The following is an 11,872-nucleotide window of genomic DNA, read 5'->3' on the forward strand; positions in this document are numbered from 1 at the left end:
CATTCCACATGTGAAGATCTAATTACTATCAAAGCTATTTAAAAATTTTATATGATAATTAATTATTTTTATATAAAAAAACCTTCTCATTTTCAACTAAAATTCCTTAAAATTCTAATTGTATTTAATTTTCATAAAAATTTTTAATTAAAAACAATGGCAAAGTCCAAAAATTTTGTGAGAGTTGGCGAAAGGTCACACCAGTGTTATCAAACCCGGCTCGAACCGATCTAGTCAACTCCGAACCGGTGAACTGGTGATCTAACTGGTTCTAGTCAATCAATAGATTGATCATGTATCTAATTCGGTGAAAACTTATTTGAACCAGCTGGGTTTTATCAAAATCAGTGAACCGGTCGGGTCTCTAAAAAACTGGCTGGTCATTCATTATTTTTTAAAAATAAAAAAAATAATTTTGTTTTGTTCACAAAGTTTTAAAAATTCAGAACTCCTCCCAAACGAAGCTTGTACTCGCAATCGTCGATTCCACCACTTGCTCTAACGTTTCCCTTCTCCAATCGCTAACTCTCATCTTCTCTTTATTCCACAAGGTCATTAGCTCTGAGCTCAAGTCTCTCCACCTTGTCGTCTTTCCAACCACGATAATGCTTATTTAGTCTCATCCTTATTCCAGCATTGTACTTTCTTTGCACTGTGTACAAGTACCACTTCAATATCGAGGAGTAGGTGTGTTCGTGGTTTTAGTTTTTAGTTTATTTTCTTGTATTTATAAAGAAAAACTTCAAATTTCATTTTAAAAGTGAAGTCCTTGATAAAAATAAATTATGTATCTTGTCTTGAATCATAGAAAACTCAAGTGTGGGTTTTTAATAAAATATTTTAAAATATTCATTTTTAAAACACTAAATTCTCATGTGTGAATTTATTTAGTCAAGATGATCATACTAGAGATTGTGTGCATCAGCATTAGTGCATTAGTGTGTCTTGAATGGAAACTGGTATACAACTTACCAAGTTTTGCACAATTTGTATAATTTGATGTGTAAGATACATAATAAATTTAGCAGCTTTCTTACTAATGTGAAAGGTCTTTGTTGTGGATTTTGCACTGGATTTTTAAGTATAAAATAGAGATTTGCATATACTTATTCAATCAACTAGTTCGACCAGTGACTTATCGGTTGAACTAGCGAGTTAGGAATCCAATATCCCCGGTTGGGTCAATAACCAAGTCGGGTTTAATAACATTAGTTCACACAACCCAGACAAGTAACAAAACATTGAGTCAATACATGGCTAAACTTGAAAAACTCTCTAAGTTTTCGTTATATATCAGGAATAATAAGAACAGAAATAGGAAGACTGAGCTTTAGGGACAGTGAGCTTATATTACATTACCTTTTACTTAAGTCAAAATGAGACAAAAGAAATATAAATTTGTATGAACTTGAAGCGGGATAATCGTCCACCTAACCCTTTCCTTGTTTCACTATCATTGAAAACTAGGAACAGTGACCAAAATGTCACTGTTCACTGACTTTTATACCTAAATGCCACGCGAACAGTGTTATTTCCCAATATGCCACGCGGAAAAGTTCACTACAGTGCCCAACGAACTTGGTTTGCTGACGTGGCACGTTTCTGGTGGACAACAAGTTCGCTACTCCCAGTAGCGAACTATGTTGCAATAAATGCTGACACATTGGAGAAGTTCGCTGCAGTGTGCCACGTGTCTGACATGCACCAAGTTCGCTGAAGGTTCAAGCGAACTAGGTATCACGTGGCACAATCAGAATTAATGTATCAATCACAATAAAATATAGAAAATGAAAGAAAATTGCAATTTAATTAATCTGCCAATCAAAATTAATGTGCCAATTAGCAATCACAATTAATGTGTCAATCACAATTAGCGTACAAATAGGATTAACTTTTGATTGTATCAATCACAATTAATGTGTCAATCGACTTTTTTACCTAAATGTCACGCGAATAGTGTTATTTCCCAATATGCCACACGGGCAAGTTCGCTACAGTGCCCAGCAAATTTGGTTTGCTGACGTGGCACGTTTCTGGTGGACAACAAGTTCGCTACTCCAAGTAGCGAACTATGTTGCAATAAATGCTGACACATGCAGCGAACTAGGTGTGCCACGTGTCTGACATGCACCAAGTTCGCTGAAGGTCCAAGCGAACTAGGTGCCACATGGCACAATCAGAATTAATGTATCAATCACAATAAAACACAGAAAATGAAGGAAAATGACAATTTAATTAATGTGCCAATCAAAATTAATTGCCAATTAGCAATCACAATTAATGTGTCAATCATAATTAGTGTACAAATAAGATTAACTTTTGATTGTACCAATCACAATTAATGTACCAATCACCAATCACTTCGGAGGGCCATAACTTTTGATTCAGATATCTAAATCAGATATTTTTTATTTTATTTCATATAACTTTTCGAGATCTACCAAATGACACCTCATTTGACATATTTTATCTCTCACAACCATCGTTCGAATTTGTAACTATGATATCACAAATAATTAATGTACCGATCAAAATTAATTGCAATTGATACATTAATTGTGATTGGTACATTAATTGTGATCAAAATTAATTGTGAATGATGATTGATATATTAATTGTGATTGGTGATTGGTATATTAATTGTGATTAATACATTAATACAATTAATTGTCATTTTCCTTCTTTTTCTATTTTTTTATTGTGATTGGAACATTAATTCTGATCGGGCAATGAGATTGTGCCACCAGCACACCAAGTTCGTTACCCTTGGTAGCGAACTTCGTCCAGTCAGCTTTTCCTGCAAAAGTGTGCCACGTGTCACGAAATCATTGGCTACCAAGTTCCCTACCATTCGTAGCAAACTTGGACACGTGGCAATCAACTTTTTCTGCCAAAATGTGTCACGTGTAACGAAATCATTGGCTACCAAGTTCTCTGGGCACTGTAGCGAACTTGCCCACGTGTCATATTGAAAAATTACACTATTGGCGTGATATTTAGGGAAATAAGTTGTGGAACAGTGGCACTTTGGTCACTGTTCTCTCTTTATCTGTCATTAGAAGTGGTATCATGGTCAATGGTTTGGCTAAGTTATGTATTTGAAGATGATGGTTTGTGTTTACACGATTCATGGATGTTGTATAGATTCACCTTAAATGCCAAATGTTTTCTAGACGAATACTATTTTTTTACATGATAATCTTTTATTTTATTCCTTTTATTAAAAAATTCTTAGATAAGAAAATATTTACTTGAACAAAAAAATGCACTCCTCCTTTCAAACTCCCTCCAATCATACCAACATGTATAAGGAACATCTTAGGCAGGAGGTGAAAAGACTAAACCTCAACCATTTAATCTGACATAGGTTGTCAAGATTAATTCTACCTATATTTCACAAGAAGCAAGTTGAATAGTTAAGAATTGGATCACATTCCTGAGGGTAAGACGAGATGGGGCCAAGATTGTATGATCCACCTATGTGAGGGCTCAATTGTAATGGCCGTATTTCACTCAACATTATTTTCTTGGATACATATTTCACTCCACATTAAAATACCTTAATTATTACGTGGCCCAGTCTATTAGGCTTCTTTGTTACTCTAATTACCTCGATCCCCTAAAAGGCCATAAAGCCCATTCCTCAAACATATTTTCCCTCACTTTTTGTCATGTTATCTCGTATTCCACTTTTTCCATAAGGAGTAGAATAGTGATGTTTAACAAAATATGAGGAAAGTGTAAAGAAGATAAGTGATATGTTTAACTTTTTCGTTTATCCCAGTTTGGCAAAGTAGCAAAAGGAGAATAAGGAATAAAGTTAATAAGACTGTTTTAATATCCTCAAGAAGGGTTTTTACCATAAAGATAGCAGGATGACTTTTCAAACCTATGATTGTGAATAAAAATGGAACATAGACTTAGTTTGCCCATTTGATTAGATGAATAAAAAAATTGAATGGTTCTCCCCCTCACAATAGTTGTACACAAAATCTTAACACAAAAAAGAAAAGTGCAAATGAAATTTCAATTAAAGAGAGTGGTCAAGTGGCAATTCAACTAGATCTTATAATTTGATTTGATAAAGAAATAATGAGTTCGATTTTTGAAAATCATAATTTTTTCATTCATAGAATAAAAAAACATAAACCCAAAATCAAATTAGACGATTTATTAAAACTTTGGATATCAGTTATCTCCTAAAAAAAAGAGAATGGCCAAGCAAGATTTGTTTGTCAAATTTAAGGCACATAAAATCATTGACATAAATCATGAGGCTAACAACAAATTAGCAATTAATGCAAATCAACTTATTCCATGCATCTATGAGGAACACATTGCTAAAGCTATTGCAATTGCCCAATCAATTTATCGAGTATATACTTATCGTCTTATCGACATATCTATATACAATCACACTTGTAATCCTTCCATTGACTTGGCCACACAATCATACCCTGTAGCCTCTACCACAGGAGTCCCTGTCTGAGGTCAGAAATATCCAAACCAAAACAAAGACATGCAAGCAATTCAGCCATGAACCAACCATGCTACGCCATATTCTCCCAATCACAAAAATCACAAGCCCTTGACTGTGTGCCCCACCTCCCTTTCTTCCTCGGAGACAGCCCTATCTAGTCACCCACCTTCAATTCATTTGGGGAGTGAGAAATAATGTGATTTAGCGAAGAAGAAGAATTTGTTTACAATTCTTTTTTACAAATTACATAAATATGACCGGTTATATATTCTTAACTGAAGGTATGACCGATCATACTTATTGTAATTTGTAAGAATTTATAAACAAAAAATTTATAAATATAACCTCTTCCTTAACAAATATTTAAAACTATAAAGGTTATTTTAAGGAATCATCTTATTCTTTTCCACTTATTTTAACCAAAACTTCCCACAGCCGTTGGATCTCTCCGAAAACGTCATCGGACGGCAGCCTGAACCTGCAACAAGGACACGTGTTCCTCTTCCCCAGCCACGGCAATAAGCACATCCAATGGAACAAGTGCTGACATGGCAACTCGCACACGTCCCTTCCGACTCTCATCTCCTCTTTGCATATCACACACTCTCTCCCACCCAACATCACCTCCACCGACGGCAGCGCCACCACCGCCGCCGCAGACGCCGCCACCTCCCCAACTTCCTTCCCACCACCGCCGCCGCCACAACCAAGTGCACCCACGAGTCTCCAACACCGGCTCACCATCTCAACGAAGGGAATCAAGGTTGTCCCTGAACATGCCCCAACGGGCACAGAAGAAGAAGAAAGCACCAACAATTCATCAGAGAAAAGCTTGCTCAAGTTCACCCTCCAATCAGAAGAGGGTCCCTCTAGAGCTTCTGGGTTGTGGTTGTGGGTCTCGCAGAGCAAGAGGAGCAGCAAAACAGCATCGAGATCGCGCTGTCTGATGGTGGTGGATAACGGCGGCGGAGGCGGCGGTGATGTTCTGTTTTCCGGTTGGATGTGGCGGGTGAGGCGGTGGAGAGATGAGAGGAGGTGGCGGGCAATGAGAAGAGTCTTTTGGGGAAGAGAGAGAGTGTGAAGGTGATGAAGGGTTAGGGAGAAAAGAGTTGGGGAAGAGAGGAGGAAGGAGAGGCGACGGTGGTGGTGGTGGGTGGCTGAGAGAATGGAGTGAGTGAGATCTGATAAATGGGAAGGAGTGAAGGTGGAGAGTGCAGCCATGATGGTTGCTGTTGTTTCTTCCATTGATTGTGGGATCATGTGCTTGGGACTTCGGCTTTTTAGATTGTGAACTATGTAAGTAGGAATGTTGCTTTTTATGCACATGTGTGTTAGTCATTCATTACTATCATAACAGACCAATGTGTCCTTGGTTCCTGTTCCTTTTTCTACCACAATCTTTATCTTTTTTAAAGTCGGTAGTCCTTAATATTTTTAGGAAGATGTGACTGGATATATGGCACTGCTTGACTTTTTACTTTATTTGGATTGGGATTTAAATGATTTTAATGAATTTTTTTTGAAAAAAATATATATTAGTATTCAGTTAGAATTTTAAAGGAGTAAAAAAAGTTATGTGATATTTAATTAGGATTTTAAGATTATTTTAGAGTTTTTCTAAATTCGTTGGTATTCAATCAGATTTTAAACAAAGGAAAAACAATCTTGTGGTATTCAAAAATCTTACGATTTAAATAAATTTTTTATTGGTGTGAATTTCGTGAGACTTGTGAGAAATATAAATACGATGTCTCTCTCACAATCTCACCCTAACCTCTAGAATTTCTTCACATTTCTCATCACGTAGAACAAAAACCCCAAGGTTTACAAGATCAATTGCAAAAAATTTCAAACAAAAATTTATCATGAATTTTACTAATTGAGAAAATTATATTACATTTTATTTTTTTTATTAATATCATTGCATTTCTTGTTAACTTTTTTTTATTGACTCTTATAATTTTGGATATTTATTAAAAATTCATATGATTTTTTAAAATCTTATAAATTCATGTTGTCCTTTCAAATCTTACAAATTCTATTAAAATCCTTTTAAATCCATTCTTAAGAAATCTTGATTGTAAAAAAAAATTTAAAATCTCTCCAATTCTAAATAATCTTTTAAAATCTATAAGATTTTTTATATCAAAAAAATCTTTTAAAATACTAATCCAATGCATCCCCGACTAACAATGATTTCGCTAACACTAGTTCGGATTAATTAGTATAATTGTCGTGTAATGTATCAAACTAAAGGAAGTAATAATTAGATGTGATAGGGAGAGAATATCATTAATAACAATATCAACAATTGACCTTCTTAATGATCTATATCATTAATGGCTTCAAAACTTTAGACATTCAGTGAGGTATATTATAATTGAAACTCAAAGTGAAATACATGAAAAAAGAAAGAGAAAAATATCAATCCCCATTTGTTAGATTAAAATGAGATGGAATAGATCAGATTGCAGATTACCTGATTTAGGTATTTAGGGCAATAGAAAATCTAGAAAGGTTGTGTGGAAGAACTAGAAATGGCGTGACACTTGCGGAGATGGAACAGAATGAAGTGGCAGCGTTTGTCCATATGTTAATGTCCAGTGCGAGCACGTTTCTCACTCCTATGCTTTTCGTTATCTCTTTCAACTGTTGTCCCTCGACCGATTTTGTTAATGGCAACAAAACAAACAGAAGAGAAAGTTCCACCCTTGGCCCATGCCCGTGGCTTGTTCCTCTTGTCACCTATAAAATACACCAAAACAATAATGCAATTCCGGTAAAAAGATGTAGAAGAAATCGGCATCTTCATACCCTCTCCTCATCATAGCTTCTCTCATCCTTCAATTACATGCACACATGCTAATTTCTCAATGCCCCTGGTCTTTCATACAATCACACCCTTACGTAAACCTTACAAATTACTTTCTGGTGCGAGTGTGAAAAGGACAATTTTACTTCTATGATAATGGGCGTTCTGGTAAAAAATATTAAAATATAAGGCCTAGTAGGCTAGTAGCCATTCCCTGTCGCAAAGAAAGAGGACATTTCGGTGGCAAACCAAGCTATGATTAAAGGAAAAGATATTTAACAGATATCGGATGCTTTAATAACAAGAAAACTATTTTCTAGGCAAGAATGGGGCAAATATGTAAAAGGAAAAAGGTAGAGGCAAGACAAACCCCACGAATAAAAAGATTATCTAAATGAAACAATTATGTTTCCTGTGTTAAATTACAACTGGCTGTGTCAAAATCAATGCCCAATCTAAAGTCTCATCTCCCCAATTTGGTGATCTCCAAAAAAATCCTATACGTGGAGCCATTCTCAACAGAAAGTGTCTTTTTTGTTCTAGCTTTTCACAAATTTTAGGTCCCCATCTCATCGTTCCACAAGTTTCAATCTTAGAACCATAAATTTGAAGGGGAAGAAAAAACGTATATGTCCTGAAATTCAGGGATCCTAAGTTCGCATAATATGCTCACACGTCTCAATGTAATTTGACTTAAAATCAATCAAGCCACTTAAAGAAGGGAAACTTTAACCTCAAAAACACGATGGTATATCCGTCTCAGAAGGAATCATATATTGACCGTAGAACGCAGCGAGTCAAAATTTATAAGTATCTAGCAGACAGTTAGCAGCAGATGTCCATCCAGGAAGCAGGTAACTGAGAGGTAACTAGTTAACCACGCATTTGCTATTCAAATAAACATGTAATCTCAGGAACTTCCACTCCAAAGGTGGTTATCATTTGACCAAAAGTTGTTGCCTTGTCCGGATACAGCTTTTTCTACATAAATACAGAGTTGTTAATTAATTTCTGCTCCTCAAAGGTTGTCTGGTCTTGTGTTGCTCTGGCCATACAAGAGGTGAGTGATCTGTTTCAGTTCAAATTAACACATGTCAGTTATGAGCTAAAAGCATTCTCATAATCCAACTCTTCCTGCAAAATATATCCTTCTTCCCTCATCAAACCAAGCAATCCTTCCAGCAATGCATAAATCTCATCAGATCTTCCATTTGATACATCCTTGGCAATGAAGCTTAGTAACCCTCCACTCGATTCAATCCAGCTACATCCACGGATCTTCTGTAACCCAATTTCTTTCATTCTTTCCCTAACCCTATCAGCTTCTTCCCATCTCCCAGCATGTGAATATAGGTTTGCCATAATTATGTAATTCCCTGTATTTTCAGGCTCAATCTCAAACAAATGATCACAAACAAACTTGCCCATTTCAACGTCACCATAAACAGAAGCCCCATGTAGCAAAGCACCCCAAACTCTAGCACTTGGCTCAATTGGCATTTTAGAAATGAAGTTTGCTGCTTCTGAGAGCTTTCCAGCTCGACTAAGAACACCGACCATGCAAGCATAGTGCTCCACTAAGGGTTGGATGCCATATTTTGAGGGCATCACATTGAAGATTTCCCAAGCTTCATCCACCAGTCCGGAATGAGCACAGGCAGTCAATACAGCAGTTAATGTCACTGGGTCAGGTTGAATTCCTTTATCTAGCATCTGAGCATAGAGACCAAGTGCCAAACTAGCATCTCCATGAGCAGCATAAGCGGATATAATTGCTGTCCAAATTATTAAGCTCCTACTTCCGGATTGATCAAAAACCTGCCGTGCCCCATGAATAAACCCCAACTTTGCATAAGTATCAATAATGGCAGTTGCGACATACATATTTTGGTCATAACTTCTTCTGATAGCATAAGCATGCACCTCTTTCCCTCCTCGCAGATTTGAGAAGTACGAAAACAAAGGAAGAGTGCTAGCAAGTGTAACAGCATTAGGTCTCAAACCAGAACCCTGCATTTCTCTAACTAAATCAAAGACTCCTTCATACTGGTTATTCTGAACCATACCGGAAATCACAGCATTCCAGATACTTAATCCATGGTTTTCCATTCCTCGGAAAATAGTCATTGCTTCCTCTACAAACCCGTAAACCATGTACCCCGAAATAATAGACCCATAAGTAACCTCGTCCTTTTCAGTCAATTCTTCAAACAACTCTCGAGCATAATCCAGACTACCACATTTCGCATACATGGCAATCACAGCATTGCAAAGCGAAACGTCCATCTCAATTTGCCTCTCGTTCACCAAACGGTGAACTTCCATTCCAAACACAAGATCCTTGGACTGTCCACATGCCTGCATCACGCTGAGTACCGTAACCACATCTGGTGCAAACCCCGCCACACCCAACATCTCCAAGTACAACCTCTTACACTCTTCGTAGAACCCACACTGAGAATACCCACCAATCATCGAGTTCCACGACACAACATCTCTCTCAGGCATTCTGTCAAACACCGTCCTCGCAAGTCCAAGCTCATCGCACCTCGAGTAACACGTAACCAACGCATTGAGAACGAAAACATCCCAGTCGAACCCACGTCGAAGAACCGAACAGTGAACCTCTTTAGCCAATCTGGGGCTACAAAACGACGAAGCCAGCACCTTCAATACGCAAGTTATAGTGAAGCTATCGGGAGAGACACTGCTGGAGAAGGACAAAGAGGTAAACAGGTTCAGCGCGTCGCGGAACATTCCGTTGAAGGTGTAGCCGATAAGCATCGCGTTCCATGAGAAGGAGTTTTTGTGGGGAATTGCGTCGAACACCTTGCGCGCTTCTCGTATGAGGTTGGATTTGGAATAGAAGTTGATGAGCTTTGAGGCGAGGAAGTTATCGGGTGTGACAGAGAACAGGAAGAGGCGAGCGTGGAGCTGCTTGGCGTGACGGACGAGGCGGTGGTTCGTGCAGTGCTGAATGGCGGAGCCATAGGCGGCACAGTCGAGGCCGCCGCCGCGGGTTTTAAGGAGGCATTTTCGGAGGTTGCCGTTAACCGCCGCTTGTGTTTGAATTTTAAAGCTAAGCGCCAGCGGATTATGGATCCTCATTCATTTGTTTCGTAAGGCCTTTTCTTTGTTCCTCCTTATTCAACGACAATAGAGAGAGATCTGGGCTAGGTCTTGGCCCAATTTAACATTTCGTGGGCTTTTAAATTCTTCAAGGCCCACTCTCTTTGTTGCTCTGGAGCCCATGATTGGTTCTTGTTATTTACTTTCATTCATCAATGGTTCTTGTTTTAGATGTGTCAGATATCTTGGCTTTTTGACCCTTATGACCCTTAATTAATAATTAATTACCAAATTGCCCTTCATTCAAAACTATTTCGAAAATTTACCCTCCCCAACAAACATAACACCAATCTGCCCATGTTTGACCGTTGACCACGAAGCCTACCCGGGTACACCATTACCTACCCAGGTAATTTTTGAAAATTTTTTATCTACCCGAGTATGTAGGAGTGTACCCGGGTAGAGTTCTTGAATCTGGGAAAATGGTTGAATTATTTACCCGGGTATGGATCAGTGTACCCGGGTAAATCGCGTCCAGAAATCCCAATATGTATGGGTTTCAGCCATTGTTGCGAGGTATAGGGTTTTTGAAACCCCAAATCTCTCTCTCTTACCCTCTCTAATCCGAAACATCACACATATTTCATCTCATCATTTCAGAAAGCTGAATCTTGGTGGGACATTGAGATTACATCTCCACACTCCCATTTTGTGCTCAAAAATCCGAACCAACCTCCAAACCCAAAACCTAGATCTAATTTTTGTGTGAAAGATGAGTTCAAGTCCAAACATGGTTCCTATAGTTGTTTACTACAATGGGAGGCATTTTGAAGGTCCGAACGGTGTCCGATTTGAAGGAAAAACAAAAACGATGAAAATCAAAGTGGGCACTACATGCAATGAACTGAAGGAGAGAATTCTTCAAAAAATGGGGTCAGAAGGCATACATTCCATCCACCGCATGATAGCCAGGTTAGAGACTGTAGTGGATATGGATACAATATACTACATTGGAAACGATATAAATGATGATGATAAAGATGTGGAGTTCGTAACAGATGCGTTTGTTGAATGGAAAGTATTAAAATATATTGAGATATATGTTGAAGTTGATGTTGGACAATCTTCATCTTTACCGGTGCATACAACCACTACTGCACACTGTACCGGTCAAGAAGATACAGTTGTACGATCTTCTGCACCTCCTCAGGTAGCATTGGATGAGGATGAAGAGGATGAAGACGAGGACTATGTGGACAGCGAAGATGAGGGAGAACCTGAAAGTGCTATTCCAGAAGGTGATTCGTCAGACGCTGACGTGGACGATAGTTTTGAGGCTGACATGAGCGCCGTAAGTCTCGGTACCCCAGCCTTGTCACCACTTCATGTCGACCCAGTCAGTAGTGGTAAGTTATTAAATTTGAACATTTGCTTTAGACAATTTATTATTTGTGGTGGTATTCATTCAGACAAATGAGAGTTGATCTTTAGATGCAGGGTCTGAGGAGCCA

General features: G+C 38.1%; 2 protein-coding genes across 2 annotated transcripts; both read right to left on the minus strand.

Annotated features, from left to right (window-relative positions):
* Positions 1-4,261: 4,261 nt before the first annotated feature.
* On the minus strand, positions 4,262-5,910 carry LOC133298621 (E3 ubiquitin-protein ligase SGR9, amyloplastic). The gene has a single exon (XM_061497952.1). The coding sequence runs from the start codon at positions 5,804-5,806 to the stop codon at positions 4,877-4,879; it is 930 nt and encodes a 309-aa protein (XP_061353936.1). The 5' UTR covers positions 5,807-5,910; the 3' UTR covers positions 4,262-4,876.
* Positions 5,911-7,585: 1,675 nt separating this feature from the next.
* On the minus strand, positions 7,586-10,400 carry LOC133298610 (pentatricopeptide repeat-containing protein At2g37310). The gene has a single exon (XM_061497938.1). The coding sequence runs from the start codon at positions 10,398-10,400 to the stop codon at positions 8,391-8,393; it is 2,010 nt and encodes a 669-aa protein (XP_061353922.1). The 3' UTR covers positions 7,586-8,390.
* Between the last annotated feature and the right edge of the window lie 1,472 nt (positions 10,401-11,872).

Source organism: Gastrolobium bilobum, unplaced genomic scaffold (genome assembly GCF_033153095.1).
Source record: "Gastrolobium bilobum isolate Gb01-03AN ecotype WA unplaced genomic scaffold, APGP_CSIRO_Gbil_v1 utg5722, whole genome shotgun sequence".
Taxonomy (NCBI): domain Eukaryota; kingdom Viridiplantae; phylum Streptophyta; class Magnoliopsida; order Fabales; family Fabaceae; genus Gastrolobium; species Gastrolobium bilobum.

Coding starts and splice junctions, on each gene's coding strand:
- LOC133298610 (XM_061497938.1), bottom strand. CDS start 10,400: ATGAGGATCCATAATCCGCTGGCGCTTAGCTTTAAAATTCAAACACAA.
- LOC133298621 (XM_061497952.1), bottom strand. CDS start 5,806: ATGTGCATAAAAAGCAACATTCCTACTTACATAGTTCACAATCTAAAA.